Source organism: Lupinus angustifolius, unplaced genomic scaffold, assembly GCF_001865875.1.
Source record: "Lupinus angustifolius cultivar Tanjil unplaced genomic scaffold, LupAngTanjil_v1.0 Scaffold_32_45, whole genome shotgun sequence".
NCBI classification, from domain to species: Eukaryota; Viridiplantae; Streptophyta; class Magnoliopsida; order Fabales; family Fabaceae; genus Lupinus; species Lupinus angustifolius.
This window is the reverse complement of record NW_017720690.1, coordinates 34,712-52,699: the sequence shown is the minus strand read 5'-3', so window position 1 is coordinate 52,699 and position 17,988 is coordinate 34,712. Positions and strand designations below refer to the sequence as shown.

Below are 17,988 nucleotides of genomic sequence, written 5' to 3'. Positions count from 1 at the left end.
TATTTTTGACTCAAATATCTCATATGTAATGCATGCAGCAATTAGTCTGAGTTCATTTTTATTATATGTTTTTGGATAAATGTAGTTGGTAGGGTTAATAAGGTTGGTTGGGTGACGTATGAGATGGTGAAATTTGTATAATCAATGCATTAGTAAATACTTGTTAAGAAGATATGCACTAGAAAATTAATCTTTATTCATTAAATAAGGATGAGTGTAGGATTAGCAACCTTGACTAGGGTCCTTAATTGATAAGAAGTTTTCAAACTGGTCTCTAGTTAGGCTGAGGCAGGAGGAGATGCCTCATCTTATGTGGACAATTTAGTTCATGTAGTGTGGATCACAAACTGAGAATTCTCCATATTCATTGGATTTCTTCATCTTCAATCATGATTGTTTTCAGTCGAGTCCAATAATAGTATTCTTAAAATCTACCTTCAATTGATGACTGTTCTTAGTGATGGGATCATGAAATGCATGTAGAAAAATGATTTTTGGTGATGCATAATGTGCATGGAGTAAACACTTTTTTTGAATCTATGTTTTATGTATGAAAATGCAACCTTTAACTAAAAAATGATGCATGAAATGCGAGTATGCTAACTTTGAGCTCATAATACATGTTATGCATATGAATATGATTTATTTTGAGATGTATGAATGATGACAAAATGCAATTTTTTGTTTTTGTATGATACATGGGATGCAACTAAGCAATGCATTTGATTTTCTTTGTTTTTTGGTACATGTGACACTTAGAAAAATGCAATTTATTATGCATGAAGATTATGATATATGAGAAGATGCATGAATTCATTTTCTTTATGATAATGAATGAGGATATTAATAATAGTTAATGAAATGATATAGTGGATTAGAATGCATGATATAATAATGCATGAAATGTAATGTTTAAATGACTTATTTTTATTCTCATTTTTTATGAATCCATGAATAAGTGGCATATATATGAATGATGTGTTTATTATCTTTTTAAGGGGATGTATACATGAAGGAATGAATACATAATAATTTTTAATGCATGAATGAGTGCATAATGAATTATTATTTTTCCTTTTTAATGCATGAATAAATGCATAATTGAATGAATGAATTTGTCTTTTTGAATGCGTGAATGAATGAATAACTAAATAATGGGTAATTTTTTCTTTCTGAATGCATGAATTAATGTACGAGTAATATAATTTTCTTTTTTAATGAATGTATGAAGAAAGAAGTCCATGATGTATTTTTATTTTATTTTCATTTTAAATGCATGAATGAGCAATGTGAGAATAAATGTTTACATGATTTATATGCATGAGTGAATAAATGTTTGAATTATATATTTTTCTATTTCTGTGCATGCACGAAGGAGGAATTTTTAATGATATGTTTTTTTAGTTAATATATGCATGGATGAAATGTTTACAAATGCAAAATGCATGACCTTTAGGATAATAGACCATATCTCGGGGGTGATTTAGCCATCATCACCACATATGAAGTGTCACAATGAATTCATACTTGTCATATATTTCACACTAACCTAGGGTAAAGGTAAGTTATCCAGGTTTTTCTATGATGACCCTTTTTGGGGAATAAGAATTCTCCTCAAGAATGACTATACAAATGCATATGTTTCAAGATGAGATCTCACACCATTTGGTCTTTAAGTGATATTTTGTTTTTTATTTATTTGGAGGGACAACAATCTTAACTTCTGCAATACCTAAGGAACAACATCCTTGGTAGAGTTCTAAGGTATAGCGAATACCTTAACAAGCTCTAGACTCCCCATAAGGTGCTCATATTACAATTCTCCAAAAGAAACAAGAGCCAAGCTCGAGCATCTACCTCACAATAGTTGGTAACAATATGAGTGGTTCACATCACCAACACCAAAAATGACTAAGGCCATAACCAACGATGCTAGTATCCCTGCTATCCAAAAATATATCACTAATACACAGGTGTAGAGCATGTGTATGCTTACTGCTAAAGATTTGTGTACTATACTTTATTGCGAAACATATAACATAAAAACAAATATCATATCACAAGTTATAATAATAAATAAACAATTATTTAGTCATAATAATAATAATTACTCTATGCGTTTTTGTACTTTATTTGTTATAAAAATTAGATAACCAAATAATTAAACAGTATAGTTAGTCATGCAATTAGTGATTATGGTCATGACTCTCTTTAAAAAAGTCTTCAGCAGAGTCATCAACTGTTGCGCCCCAATTTTTGGCTGCACGACTTTCCTAGAGTCGACACTACATTTTATGGTCAAAAATGAAGAAAGAACTTTTAGTCCAATTACATTGGACTTTGGATTTTTGATATCTAGGTTCGAGAGTCAGTTATAGAGTAGGAAATGTATTAATCCGTCTGTTTTAAATGGTACCCTCACTAAATTATATGGCTTATTTTATACTTTAAAATTATTTGGTTATTTAATTAATTATTAAAAGGGGACAATTTTTTTTTTTTTTGTGTCTGATAAAGTGAGACCTTGCTTGGCCTTCAAGTAAAGAATATGCAAGTTTCTTGATGAGTTGACCAAGTTTTCTTCATGGCTAGGTTTTTGACCTGCTTGGCCGCCCAGCTCACACCTGGTCCACACCCAACTGCTTGGTTCAAGCTGAAGCAACCTTTGTTCCATGTTTTTTGAGTTGATTTTAGTTGGTTCTTGGCACTTTTGACATGATTTCTTCAAGTCTTAGTAAGCATTTGAGTTTATGTTTTGCTTTGCATACCTAGCTTAGGTTTCTTCATGGTGAAGAAAGGTACATTTCTTCAAGCCTAAGTCATCTTTTTGGTGACAAGCTTAACACACAACATGTCGTACTTAGCTTGTTTCTTTTGAGCATTTCCTTTTGGACTTTTGGCTTGTGATTTGGCACGAATTCTTGGCTTTCTTTTGAAATAATTAATTTCCCAAAAAATTCAAGGGAAACTTGGACAGGAGGTGATAAAAAAATATTTTATTCAAACACACAAAATTTACTTAAAAAGTATTGAATTAAGTTGAATTTCATATTTTTGCGTAGGGATAAGTGCCATGAAAAGTATATGAAAATTAGGTATTCTAGTTTTTTTATGGTTTTATAAAATCAAATAATTATATTTACCTATTTATAAATATTACAATAATTTTTCAACTTTGTAAAATTATTAACTTTTAATCGTGAATAACAATTTTTTTAGATGTTTCATAAACTAATTTTATCTCCTTTGAATATTTGAATTTTCATCAACGATCATAAAATCATTAATTAGTGATAGTTTCTGTTTAATTATTTGAATTTTAAAAAATATTTAATAAGGCATTTTAATTTAGTTTAATAAGCATTGTAGAAATGTTATCAAACCGTTTGAAATTTTTCAAAGCTTTCTATTGTAAATAACACAACAATAACACAAAAGGTCAACCAAAACACACACCAAGAAAAAATTGTTTAGAGTAACAAAGGGAAAAACCAAAAAACGTTATTGGTCGCATGATGCCAATCCTCTTGTCCATTTCTTTCACACCCTTTGGCATCGAGATTCGCTCTCATCATTAGCCGTCAGACATGGAACTACAAGTTTCCATGCGTAGCAAGTCTCGTATTCAATGATGCATCATTTTTTGTGTGCTATAGTTTCCTTGGACAAATCTATGAATGATGTGTGTTGCCTCCCTTTACAACTTGACATTGAAGTTCTTTAGCGAGTCACCGATCGAATAGTGATTCATTGTAAAGACGCTCTGCCTTATGTGTGTGTGAAGGATTTAATGGTCTACTCGCTCCACTCACATAGACCTGCAACCTCACTTTTTGTGTGCGTTATCTCTGAACCATTCCCTTTTCTTTCTACTCAATTATACTGACATTAGCCTTTTGCAGTCTGAGCCACTAACGAAAGACGGATATATGGTAGGATAATCCCATGTATGATTTCCATTCTTCTTTATTTTTTAATTTTATTTTTACATTTCCTTTCTTTCATAAATATGTAAATAAATAGTGGTAATTAATAATTATAAAAAAGTAAAAGTTAGATAAATAATAAATAAATATTTTTTAATAAAAAATAGTTGACTATCATAATCTATTTAGATAAATATTTTAATAATAATTATTTAATAGTTTTTAATGCCTATATCATACTTGAGGATTGATCTATTAAAATATATTAAAAACCTTTTAATAAGTTAAATGGTAATGATATATCACTTCTATTCCTTAAATTTATTTAGTTTTAATATTTAAAAAATAAAATAAGTTGTTGATTGAAATAATAATAAAGTTATTTTTAGCAAATAATAATATAAAAAAATGTAAACACAAATATTATGTTAACAGACGTTTTTAAAGTATACAAAATATGAAAATAATAATTATATTAAGGAGGGAGGAAATTCGTTATATTAATCTCTTTCCATCTGCTTATCATTTGAAGAGCTACAATACATCACTTCTCTTTACTAAAACGATAAAAAATCACTTCAACCAATTATACAGTTTTCTATTTAGAATTTCGTTGTCTTTATTTCACCAATGCACATAAAAATACATAAGAGCAAAATAAAATTTTCCAACCCACAAATATAATAGAAAAATATATCTTTTGTCCTATATAAACAACTAAATAACTAAAAGAAGTAATGAAACAAGTTTGTGATATAAAATAATTCATGTAATTAGTAAGCGTATCATCTTAGTATAAACGAACGAGTTGCTAATACATTCTCCAACTCGTAATCAACTCTCGAAACTAGATCTCTAACTTAAAGACTAGTGCATTCTAAATTGAACATGAACATGTTTTTCAACATTTTAACTATAGAAACACGATGGGAACTCCAAAATTTTGGAAGATGATATAATTACATTCTATCTCTTCCTAAGTCATATAATCAACAATCCATTGTGGAGTGGGTTCTAAAAAGATGTATTTGATTTAACATCTAAAAACAAAATTTTCTTTATATAAATTACGGAACATGTTTTATAAAACTTTTTCTTGTAAATTCTTTTGTCATAAGTTTCCTGTAAATTCTTTTGTCATAAGTTTCTTGTAAATTCTTTTGTCATAAGTTACATTGATATTATGCTTTTTAATTTAATTGTTTATTATCCATTAAAACCTAGGAAAAAGTATGAGATTAACAAGTTGACTTCACAAAAAAATTTGCAGTTGAATATGATGATATTGATGGAAAAATCATATCATACTTTTCGAAAAAGTAAAAAAAAAAAAGTCGATTTAAAACAAAAGAAATCAAAATCAAGGACAAAAATATTAACTAAACGTTGGGTATTTGATATGTGAATGCGCAATAAAATATCTTGAGACCTAATGATGCCCTTAAAATAAAAGTAGAAAAGCTTGCAAAGCAAGATATTATACTATTTAATTATATTAGCATTATACTCTTGAGCGGTTATTTAAATATATTCAAACGCAGCATTCTTCATTCGGTCTCTTCGAACCAGCGCCGTTGTTCCAACTCATTTCTCCTCTCCTTTGATTCTTCGTGGAATTCATTTTCACCGATAACCAAACATGCCTACCGGTCACTTGCTTCTCGAAGAACCCATTCGGATGGCCTCCATCCTTGAGCCATCCAAAGCCGTTAGTCTCTTCCTCTTTATTTTTTTTTTATTTTCAATCCATTGACCCATCTCATGTTTTCTGATACCTTCTCAGCACAATGAATGTTGGTTCCGAGTTTCAAATCCTGGAAACAGTCTATTGCTTGCAGACTTAAGGCTATACTTATCTACCGTCTAGACCCCACTAAGTGGGAGCGCTCGGGTGCCTTTTATTTATCGTTTTTTTATTTTGTGCAGAGCTTTTTTTCTGCAATGACTAAGATCGTTGGTACGTTGGGTCCAAAATCACGATCTGTTGAGGTTATTTCTGGTTGTCTTCAGGCTGGGATGTCTGGTAATTTTCACTTTCCCTTTATTTATTCATTGTTATTATTATTCTATTTTGTCCATAAACATGATTTATGATGGAGCATGATTTGATGTATATAGCCTACGCCACCTAGTGAGAGAAAGACCTAGTTGTTGTTGTATTATTCTTTTATTTGTTTTTGTTTTTAATCTCTGACTTATTGAAGCTTGTACTGTGAGAAACTCAATTCTAATCTGATGTATATGGGGTTCGTGTTTATTGTATTATGTAGTGGCTCGTTTTGATTTTTCATGGTGTGACCCGGATTATCACCAAGAGACTTTGGAGAATTTGAAAACTGCTGTTAAGAATACCAAGAAGCTCTGTGCAGTGAGTATTTATATTTTTTCGATATTTTATTTTTTAGGAAAGGAATTGCTTTGGCTTGATTAATTGTGTTTATCTTGATTTCAGAAAGAATGACTATTGGGATTTAAAATGTTTTTGAGAAGGAAAACTTTCTTTCAACACTTGAATTCAAACACCATCATATTATAAATGTACTGGTTTCGATTTTAGTTGTACGAATAATGGAGCTATATTAAAAATAAGTAAAAGCCACATAACATAAAAATGTTCCATTCTCCGATTTCTGCATTTCAGAGCTGATGTTTGTTAATTGATTGCTTTTGCTAGGTTATGCTGGACACGGTAGGTGCGGAGATGCAGGTTGTAAACAAAAGTGAGACAACGATCACGCTTCAGGAGGATGGTGAGGTTGTTCTAACACCTGACCAGGGACATGAAGCTACTCCAGAGATATTGCCTATCAATTTTGATGGACTGGCCCAGGTACATTGATATTTCCTACCTCCCATTATATATTTACACTGTTTCTGCGGAACATTAACCTGGGTGATTTCTTTTATCAACTTTTTACACTTCTGTCACTTATGGAACACATGCTGAGTGTCAATTGTAGTTTTTTCTCTGGTTGCGAGGCTTGAATTAGCTATAAATTCTACCAATTTGTGCAATTTAACCCATACTAATGGTGTTTGAAACAGAAAACTGGAATGTTTAGTTGATTCTGATGTAAAAAAATTCTCTTTTGTGATTTGAAATATCTTTATATGCCATTTTGCTCGAGTTGTAATTCATTTGTTGATTTGATACTTAATGTTTATGTTTATTCTTATTGTTTACAGTCAGTGAAGAAGGGAGATACTATCTTTATTGGTCAATATCTGTTCACAGGAAGTGAAACTACTTCTGTATGGCTAGAGGTAATACTTGTTTAGCCTGGACTGCAAAATTGATCCCACTAGATCCCTTTTTATCTTATTATTTTGTGTTCTTCAATATCATTACGAGTTTGAAAATTTTCTTACCTGCATCAATCATTTGTTTGTTTTGAGGCCATACCGAGGTTTCCTTCCTGTAAATGGAAGTTAAATTTTATTGAATTGATTTTCCAAAAACTTAGTAAGGCCCCTGGCATAACCTGGAACATTTAAAATTCCACATGCATGATGAGTTCTAACCTGAGGTGTGCAGGTATCTGATGTCAAAGGGAATGATGTTGTTTGTACTATAAAGAATTCAGCAACATTGTCTGGGTCATTGTTCACATTACACGCCTCTCAAGTTCACATTGATTTGCCTACCCTTACTGAGAAAGACAAGGAGGTAGCTTCTGTTTTTGAGTTGAATGTTTTAATGATCTACTTATCACCACACATGTAGTGTTTGGTGGGGCCTAGAAAATAGGTCGTTAAAATTTGGGGTAATTTTCTTTTTTATTTTATTGACCTATTTATACAGGTTATAAGCACCTGGGGTGTTAAAAACAAGATTGATTTTTTGTCATTGTCATACACCCGACATGCTGAAGATGTTCGCGAGGTAATTTGAATTCCAAATCCTTTAGTTGGGTTTGTCGTCTGAAATTCATATTTGGTAATTTAAATTTAAAATTCTATTCACGTTTAAGGTTTTCGATTAACAGGCCTTTATATGTTTATAATGCAGGCACGCAAATTCCTTTCTAAGTTAGGTGATCTCAGCCAGACTCAAATTTTTGCTAAGATTGAAAATGTTGAGGTGAGTTGCATATCTTCATAATGTACTTTGAAAACTTCATTTCAGTAAATTATATGCTTATTAGTTAACATTGACTCAATTATATACAATACAAATATGTTGTTTCTTAGGGATTGACCCATTTTGATGAGATCCTAGAAGAAGCTGATGGTATTATCCTTTCCCGTGGGAATTTGGGAATTGATCTTCCACCAGAGAAGGTAAGCTTCCTTGTTGAAATTCATTTCATAGTTTGAAGTACTAGTACTTGTTTGTGTGTAGCTGTGTGTTTGTGACTTTGCAGGCATATTGAAAATGTATTTGATGCTTGAGTATTAAACACTATGAAGTTTTGCCACTCTTTGAATATATTGAAACAAATAAATGTTTCCACATGTTTAACAGATTCAAATGGTGGAAAAAATGTTTTTTTTTTCAAGTTTCCTTTGATTTTGATATAATATGCACGACTCAAGTTGTTTTTGTCTACAACATTTGTGTGTTGTTGGACTGAACAAATGTGCACAACCCTTTACCTTACAGGAACTTACTATTATTAGTAATTATATGACTGAGACAGGGGTCACCCTCCTAGACCAGAGATATGCCTTGCAGTCTCATAAAAATAAATTATTTTTGAAAAGTAACTATTCTCTATATTTTGAAAAATGATTTGCATTTTGATCTATAAAATATCATCTTCTGCATACTGTGAAAATTATGGAAGACACTAGTTTGTCGTAGTTAACACACTGAATGCTAACGAACGAATGGAAGTTTATGCATACTCCCCATACACACAGATTGTTCTTGACAAATGCTGCATATTTTTTTAGTGGAAACGGATGTTCATTGGTTGAACTGAATCAGCTTAATAGATTGCTATCTATGTCACTGCCCCTATGGCAATCATATGTTTAAGACTGACTCTTGCTTAGATGTTAATACAAATCAACTTTAACTTGCTTTTGTAGGTATTTTTATTTCAAAAATCTGCCCTTCACAAGTGTAATATGGCTGGGAAACCTGCCGTACTCACCCGTGTTGTGGATAGTATGACTGACAACTTGAGGCCAACTCGTGCTGAAGCAACCGATGTTGCCAATGCTGTTTTAGATGGTACGTCACAGGTTATATGATGCTGCTTGTTAGGTTGTTGACTAAGTTGTCTGGTTGATTTGCATTGCATGTTCAGATATTCTCCTGTAACATTTGATAGTTGACCATCATTCATGAAAAGACATTTGAGAATTATTTATCTTCTCTTAGATTTGGGTGCTTTTAACTACAATGATATCTTCTTTCTTTCTTCTGTTAGTGCTTGACGTTGTCTCTTTTAACATTGGTTTGCTTTTATTAGATAATCACCGATAGAAAATTTCCGAACTAGTAATATTGGTTTCCTTGCTAATTGGTTATGAAAGATAGTTGGGAAATGTTATGTTTCACTTTTCTTTTTCATATTTAGGGTTATTTTAGTGATCAACTTTTTTTTAGGTTGTGTTTGGAAACAATTAATAAAAGGACATGATTTGATTTGAATTGGTGTTACGATTTGGAAATTTTGAATTTAGTATGATTGAAGCATCGTCATAGATAGAATTCACTCACTCTCTACGAACTAGTAATATTGGTTTTCCGAACTAGTAATATTGGTTTTCCGAACTAGTAATATTGGTTTCCTTGCTAATTGGTTATGAAAGATAGTTGGGAAATGTTATGTTTCACTTTTCTTTTTCATATTTAGGGTTTTTTAGTGATCTACTTTTCTTTAGGTTGTGTTTGGAAACAATTAATAAAAGGACATGATTTGATTTGAATTGGTGTTACGATTTAGAAATTTTGAATTTAGTATGATTGAAGCATCGTCCTAGATAGAATTCACTCACTCTCTACGAACTGTGACCTGATTCACGCGTACTGTTTCATGGTATATTTGCGAATTGGGTCTCTGCAATTCTCGACTTGGTTCACTGAAATTAGAGAACCCAGCCATGGATGCTTCAGGTGGTCCAAACACCAAAGTTGGTCCTTGTTTATGGTAGATAGGCATCTGTGTTCTATTTGTTGATTTCAGATGGGGAATGAAAAGCTGCCACAATTAAATCTGTTTTAGGGTTTTTTTTAGAGGAGTTGAAGAAGAAAGGACGTGATCATATTTGATTTGAATTGGTGTTTCAAACTTATTAGAAAAATTGGATTTGAATTGATTTGTAAACTACTTTTCTATATTTGGAACTCATCAAAATTTAATTATATTCTTTTCTTAATAATGAAATATTATTTTACATTATCTTTACAAAATGTAGTTAGTTAGGATAAAATAGTCTATCTATGTTAAAACAAATCAAACCCTATCCAATTTGATGGACTTTCTAATTCCAAAAGGATGAAATCCTTTGATTTTAGATATGAAATGACTTCCTATTTTTTTAATATTCCATTTTTTACATTCCAAAGACACTTATGATTGCATATTATTAGAGTAAGTGCTTGGCATGGATGTATACTATGTATAAGTCTATTATAAATTCGATACAATTAGAGCTGAGTGCAGTGTGTTGATGCCTCTGCTGAGTCAGCAGAGGAGATTTGGAATCTGTTACATCATGCCAGCTCATGTTTCTTTATATAACTACCCAGCCCCTCTTGTAAGATTCATTCTGTTAAATCAATAAAATTCAGTTTCTGATTCTAGCTCCAGTTTTCTCCAGTTCTCTCTATATATTCTAGTTTTTCTTACACCTATTCAGCATGCTTGCAACTGTTCTGTTGCTATTTATTAGTGTGCTAATGCTACCTATTACCATTTGGTAGATGATTAATAAGGACTTTCTCTACCCTTAGATTTAGGCCCTTGTCCTTGCTTTTTTAATTCTTTTATACATGCTTATCCAGTGTTATTTAGTTAGAATCATTCAATAGATATGATTGTTGAAATGTTAACAAATGTGCAGGAAGTGATGCAATACTTCTGGGAGCCGAGACTTTACGTGGGTTGTACCCTGTTGAGACCATTTATACAGTTGGCAGAATTTGTTCAGAGGTACATTCTTTTCATAATTCAATATTTTTGTTCAATATGTTGGATTTGTTCTGATTTTTTTATTCAAGTTTGATGGAGCATTCCTGATCAAAATATTCTTTCTATGTTCAAACTATTACTATGAGCGCTCTGTTTCGTAAATGAATCTGGGGTTGATTTCTTCTAGTGTTGAAGTTGGTAGCTGTCTACTCTGGTTTTGTGAACATTTTAATTTTATAATTGTTTTGATAGGGGGAATTTTTGGGTTATATACACCATCTTGCTTTAATAATGGCCAATGTCACATGTATTACTGAATATCTTCCTTTAGTTATCAATGTTATGTGGATTTGCCACTCCATGATTATTTATCCCTAACGTCAGAGGATTTGATTCAGATCTACCACATGAAAAAAACTGGCATCATGCCAGTATTTGGATTTTGGAGATGAACCAGTTGAAAATGATGTGACCTGGGCTTTGGATTCAACTCCTGCTGGGTCTAACATTAAGCGCTTTTATATCCAGTTTTTTCACTATAATACGTACAAGCCAAGTAATTAGATTATGATTTGCAATCTTAATCATGAGATCCAATATGATTTGGCAAGCCACCAATTATATGTTGAATTGCAGAATGCTTTGAATCATGTGAACAACACATGATTCAGCGTGATTCCCAATGAATCTGTGTCACCAATATGAATTGCACAATTCTGCATTTCAGTGGTATTCTCTGTTTTGCTTTGTTTTCCTGCCAATTCTCATCAGAGAATTTGGAAGGACAAACGAACCAAAGAGTTGACTTACCAGTATCGAAACCCAGCTTCCATGCAGAGGCAGTCACTTTTTAGTTTTTCTGGTGCAATGTTCTTGCAGTCACTTTGTTTCGTTCTTCTGTAGAGTGTTCATATAGTCTCTCTGTTAAGGCTAAGAAGAATGGGGAGTTGATAGACCCGCTGAATCTGAGAAGGGTCAGTTGCTTGACCCATGCCCAAAGAAGCTAACTACTTGGAAAGTGTACTCTAGGAGAAGGAATATCCCTGCTGCCAGCATGGTAGTTAGTTAGATAATCATTATTCTGTTAGAGAGGGTCTGGCTATATACGGAGAGAGGAATGAGAGGGCACACAATTTGTGAGACTCTGAGTGAGGTCAGGATTCTCGTTGCTAGGGAATCTCTGTAATAGGAGCTTAGTCTCTGGTGAGATGTACTCAGCATTTTGCTCTGTGTCAATTAGTAATATCCTGTTCCTTTTTGTTTGGTGCTCTGTCAGGAGTCATTTTTTAGGTATTGAATCATTTAAGTTAAGGTTTTGTTCACATGCTTCTGCATTGTGCAATTTCACCATTCTCAACATGATTCTTGATTTGACAACCACGCATGCAAGTTTTATGCCTTAAGATACTAATGTTCCAGAGTCCATGTAACTAGATTATGATACTATTGTCTTAGTGACCTGACAACTATGATGCAAATTTTATGCCTGAAGACTATTAATCGAGTCCATGTAACTAGATTATGATACTATGGTCTGAATGACCTGATTTCAAACAACCAGTGGTTAATTGTCTTTCTTTTACCAAATTCCTTCATTTTTCATGATAAACTTGCAGGGGTAAGAACGCGACAAATGTGCTTCCCAGACCCCACTAGGTGGGACTCTCGTGCACTAGGCCACCCTATTCCTTAGGGTATTTAGCACAATATTCTACTGTAGTTTTGACTGTAGTTAGTGGTTTCTCTTTAGCTTGGTAATTAGTCCTTGATCAGCTCCTATGCTTGGTGCGCTTACAGTAAAAATATGATGGACTCTAGCGTGGTAATTAGTCTTTGATCACCTTCTGTACTTGGTGCGCTCACACTAAAAACATGATGGACTCTTTGTAAACAATACATACAATTTATATCAAACACTCTATTTATAGCATCAGAATCTACTAATTGCATGTTCTTATACGAATTAAATGATCTATTTGTATTTAGTATTTAATCTTAATATGAAACAGGAAACTATGTTATTCCCAGTTTCGCTTTTCTTACATTTCATCTTTATATATATACGTTCCTTTTTCTCATTTTTGCTTGGTTCTATCTTATGGTGGTTTATCTCAATGTGACATGTGTTCTGCAAATCATTTATTGGGAATTCCTTTTAATCATCAAATATTCTCCTATTTAAAATGTCACTAATAGTTGTCTCATAATTGTTGGCTGATATCTCTGCCTTCAATTTCATGTGCTTGTTTGTAGGCTGAGAAAGTTTTCAATCAAGAGCATTATTTTAAGAAGACAGTCAAATTTGTTGGAGAACCCATGTCCCACATGGAATCTATTGCATCCTCTGCGGTAATTGCATTGAGAATGTTCCTCTTTACTTTTTTAGTTAGTAGTTTATTGTGTACATGCCTTTCTATTGAGAAAAAATAGTTATGTTTATTGCTTTTCTTTGTCATTTTGGTGGTTGATGTTATTTAATTTTTGAAAGAAGGCTCTTAAATAAAATTCTTTACTTGTTCAGGTACGAGCAGCTGTTAAGGTGAAAGCCTCTATTATAATTTGTTTCACTTCATCTGGAAGGGCTGCAAGGTACTTAAGAATAATTAGACATGAACAGTCATATGTAGTATCTTGGAAAATGAACTTGCTAGTTACTCATACTCTTAATTGGGTTAGATTTTTTATAACAGCATCATGCTTCAATAAATACCCATTTCTAATTTTTCTATTCTTCATCTTTACTTATTAATGGAAAACTTTCTAAACATTTTATATGTACTTCTTAGATTGATAGCAAAGTATAGGCCAACTATGCCTGTTCTCTCGGTTGTGATCCCCCGACTCAAGACAAATCAACTAAAGTGGAGCTTTACTGGAGCTTTTGAGGTTGAATACTGATTTCTGATAAGCTGCTACTAACTCATTTGTGTGGAAACTAATTTACATCTTGTCATTAATATACTACTCTCTAATAATTGTTTGGTTCATAATATTAATCAGAATAAAATCAATTTTTGCTGTTTAAGATTCTCAGCTTGCTGTAATTATTCTATCCTGTGTAATGTAAACAAACACAGTAATAGGAGCCTCCTATCTGGATGTTATTCTCCAGATAGAGGAATTTAAGGTAGAAATCTGCCACATGGCAGATTTGTATGAATAGTTATTTAGGAGTAGCGGTTGTGCATTTTTCGGGGCAGTTATTTTGTTTTTTCGTTTTTAACGTATTGTGTGATGGTAGATCAGACAGGCATTAGGCATGTATTTGGTAGTTTTCTTGTCAGAGATATTCTCTGTAGGAGTTCTTTGAACTATGCAAGTAATTGCTTTATTGCGTGTGTAATAGAAGACCTTGGTCTCTGGGATAGCAAGTCTGTTGTAGTCTAATGTGTAATTTCAGTGTTTATCACAATAAAAGTTATTCATTCAATCTGGTTTTCTATCACACATCTATTAATTGTGGAGTTTTTAAAGATGCTGCTACTTTGCTTGGATATGGACAGTCATTTTATTTAATGATTAGGAAATTGTATTTACTAGGATGTATTGTTGTATTGCTTATATTGGTTCATCTTGTTAACTAAAGTACCAAACTAAGAAGAAATTCAATTTGTGGTACAGGCAAAGCAATCACTCATCGTAAGAGGTCTCTTTCCCATGCTTGCTGATCCTCGACATCCAGTAAGTTATTTTTATCGAGTACTATTCAGTTATTATTGTTTCTTGAGTTGATAGCCATTTTCTGTTGAGATTGTTCTTTTGGGTGGAGAGGTTAGATGCTGAATATAGATCAAGGTGAGATGTTGGACAAGGGGTTGTTACTTGCTGACAGTTTCAATGCTTATTCTGGCTCTAGTGGTCATTTTACCCCCTCTAGGTAGATCTGGACCAAACCCTAGTCCAACTAGGTGGGTTGGCTACATGGACCGAATGATGCCATAATGCTCTATAATATGTCATGTCCACTGAATATCTAAATCTCAGTTTGGAGACCATGTGAATTTTTTAAAATAAAACTTGTTTATGATCAGCGTCACAATTAGCTCTCATGTAAACTGTGATTACTTTCTTGAAACATAACCTTCATTTGCATGACGGGTATATTGTTGGGAAAGGCTCATCTAAAGTGATTTTGTTTATAAATCGAGCAAGTAAGGATCTATCAATATCAAACATTAAAGGAAAATGCATCATGATTTTAACCCACTAAATAAATGATTTTCGGGTGGTTAAACCCTTGCTCACTTTAGAGGAGCCTAGTACATATTACAGATGCTTTATGTACATATTATAGTTCTCTATTTATTATGATTCATAATGTATTGCATGCTACAATACAAGCTAGACGTTGATCTCATTCTCTTTTTGCCTGCAGGCTGAGTCAACAAGTGCAACACACGATTCTATTCTCAAGGTTGCCCTTGATCATGGAAAAGCATTGGGAATTATCAAGTCTCACGACCGAGTAGTTGTTTGCCAGAAACTTGGTGATTCTGCCGTGGTTAAGATTATTGAGCTTGAAGATTAAAATGTGTTCATCAAACTACAGTTTAGTTAGGTGTTATTTTTTTGGGTTCCCAAAGTGTTTGAAAGCACCCTAATTCTGCTACAAGCTGAGGTTATCTCTGCTTGGTTTTGATAGCTAATTTATATTGTGTATGAGAAAATTATAGTGTTCACTAGTGGATGTCAAAACATAAAATCAAAAGGAGTGCTAATTTTCTTGTTTTAATATTCATACAAGGACAAAATGTTTATTGATACAATTTTCAAATTATTGATGCTGGTATGGCATACTTTACATATGGTCTATATGGTCATGAACTAGCAGTGTATGCTTTTTTTTTGGTTAGAAAATGAGCAGAGTATGTTTGATGACAATGTCGCATGGGTATTAAAATGATTTACTGTGATTTAACTCTTCGATGAAATTCTAGGAATAGGGAATGTTTGAGAGTTATGAGGGAAAGGGAAGAAGAGGTATCAAAGGGGAAGGAAGAGAGGGGGAAAGGAAGATAATCATCAATGATATATAATTATATTATTTTACTAAAAATATTTATGTATTTTTACACTTTGTCTCTAAAAAAGCTGAAATTGGGAAAACTTTAAAAATATATCCAAAAGGTTTTAGAGGGTTTGAGAATAGGGATGACAACGGGTACGGGCGGGCACGGGTAGTAGCTACCCGCTACCTGTACGGGTACCCACTGCGGGTTTTTTGTGGGTATTTCTGTGTACCTATGGGTAAAATGGGTACCCGCAGGCTTTCCATATTTTCATTGAATTTCTAATTTCCTATTTCTATTATGTTTTAGATGAGATAAAATTTATTTGTTTTTGTGTATTTTGAATGAATAGTTGGCAAAAATGCTAAATCTAATGAAATTTTCTGTTTTGGTGGTTTGCAATTCTCATTTACTTAACAAAAAACATATGTTTTTCTTTGTAAGACATGTGTGTTTTTACACATGAAATAATATTTGTAGTGTATTTCAACACCAAATTAAAAAGATGTAAACAATGTAAAAAGATATAAACAAAGTAAAAGGAAAAGATGTAAACAAAGTAAAAGGAAAAGATATAAACAAAGTAAAAGGAAAATATGTACATAGTGTAATGAAGGTTATGATAGTATATTTTTTATTTTAATTAAAAATAATATAGTAATCATATACAAAACGGGTACCCGCAGGTACGGGTACCATAATACCCATACCCACCCGTATGTACTACGGTATTTTTAAAAACCTATTTTTAAAACCCACGGGTACCCGTTTGTGACACGTACCCGTGCCCGTACGGGTTTTACCCGCGGGTACAGGTTTTTTTGCCATCCCTATTTGAGAAACCCTCTAAAACTTTTCCTCTTGCTTCGTCCAACTTCTAAACAACAGGATAATTTTTAAAGTCTTCCATTCCTTTTCCTCCCAAAATCACATTCTCACCTTGTGCTTCGTTCAAAATCACATTCTTTCTCTTCTCCCATCTGCTTCTCGCTACATGATAACTTGATTCCCTTGAGGGTTAATTCAAATGGTCTATATATTTAGCTGTTCTCCCAAATCCAATGCTATAGAATGAATATTGGATTTTAGCCTTCTATACTAGACAGCATTATCATAGATATAAACTCAGAATATATATTTAATCTATTTGAGAGAATTAAGGTTTAAGAAATTTTCCCAAAACCTATGAATAAACAAGTAATTGTTAATAGATGGATATTTAGAAATAGAGTAAATTACACTGATACCCCCTGAGTTTCAGTGAAATTACACAAATCACCCTTCATTTTTTACACATACACAAACCTCCCATAGTTTTTATACTTTCACTCATCACCCTTACATGATAAATAAATGTAATCTTTTAAACAAAAAATGTGATAAATGCAATTAAGTTAAACAAAACATGATATATTGTGACGAAAAATCCAAATAATATACAAATCAATATATATTTGTTATTTTTGGTTACAAAATGCATCAACAATTCTAAAGAAATATTGTTTAAATCGCTCTTATACTATATCGTAACGAACAAAAAATAATAAAGAAGTGTCGACTCATATATTATTTGGACTTGTCTCCACAATATACCATGTTTTGTTTAACTTAATTGCATTTATCACATTTTTTGTTCAAAAAATTACACTTATTTGTCATGCAGGGGTGGTCAGTGTAATGAAAGTATAAAAATTAGAGAATGTCTGTGTATGTATAGAAAAGTGAGAGGTGATTTGTGTAATTTCACTAAAAGTAAGGGGTATCAATATAATTAACTCTTAGAAATATGTTACATGAAATAGAATTCATCAGAAATAAGACTTTATTAGTAGCTCAAGTATATAATCAAGAGGAAGATATAGAATTTGATGAAACTTGGGCTTTCTGATGTTAAACTTGAAGCTATTACATTAATAGCTTATATATTCTCTAAATTTTTAATTATATGAAATTGATGTCAACAGTGCA

At 32.4% G+C, this 17,988-nt stretch overlaps 1 protein-coding gene across 1 annotated transcript; it reads left to right on the top strand.

Annotated features, from left to right (window-relative positions):
• Positions 1-5,450: 5,450 nt before the first annotated feature.
• On the top strand, positions 5,451-15,836 carry LOC109338628 (pyruvate kinase 1, cytosolic-like). Its single transcript, XM_019575901.1, has 16 exons — positions 5,451-5,634; positions 5,853-5,949; positions 6,197-6,294; positions 6,601-6,756; positions 7,113-7,190; positions 7,462-7,593; positions 7,729-7,809; positions 7,936-8,007; positions 8,118-8,207; positions 8,961-9,105; positions 10,944-11,032; positions 13,265-13,360; positions 13,533-13,600; positions 13,798-13,897; positions 14,633-14,692; positions 15,387-15,836. The coding sequence occupies exons 1-16, from the start codon at positions 5,566-5,568 to the stop codon at positions 15,537-15,539; spliced, it is 1,584 nt and encodes a 527-aa protein (XP_019431446.1). The 5' UTR covers positions 5,451-5,565; the 3' UTR covers positions 15,540-15,836.
• The last annotated feature ends 2,152 nt before the right edge of the window (positions 15,837-17,988 follow it).

What these genes read in the sequence shown, in the direction of transcription:
- LOC109338628 (XM_019575901.1), top strand. Translation starts at nt 5,566, where the DNA reads ATGCCTACCGGTCACTTGCTTCTCGAAGAACCCATTCGGATGGCCTCC. An exon ending in TCCTTGAGCCATCCAAAGCC is followed by an intron (nt 5,635 to 5,852) that starts GTTAGTCTCTTC and finishes TATTTTGTGCAG; the next exon opens with AGCTTTTTTTCTGCAATGAC. An exon ending in ATTTTGATGGACTGGCCCAG is followed by an intron (nt 6,757 to 7,112) that starts GTACATTGATAT and finishes TATTGTTTACAG; the next exon opens with TCAGTGAAGAAGGGAGATAC.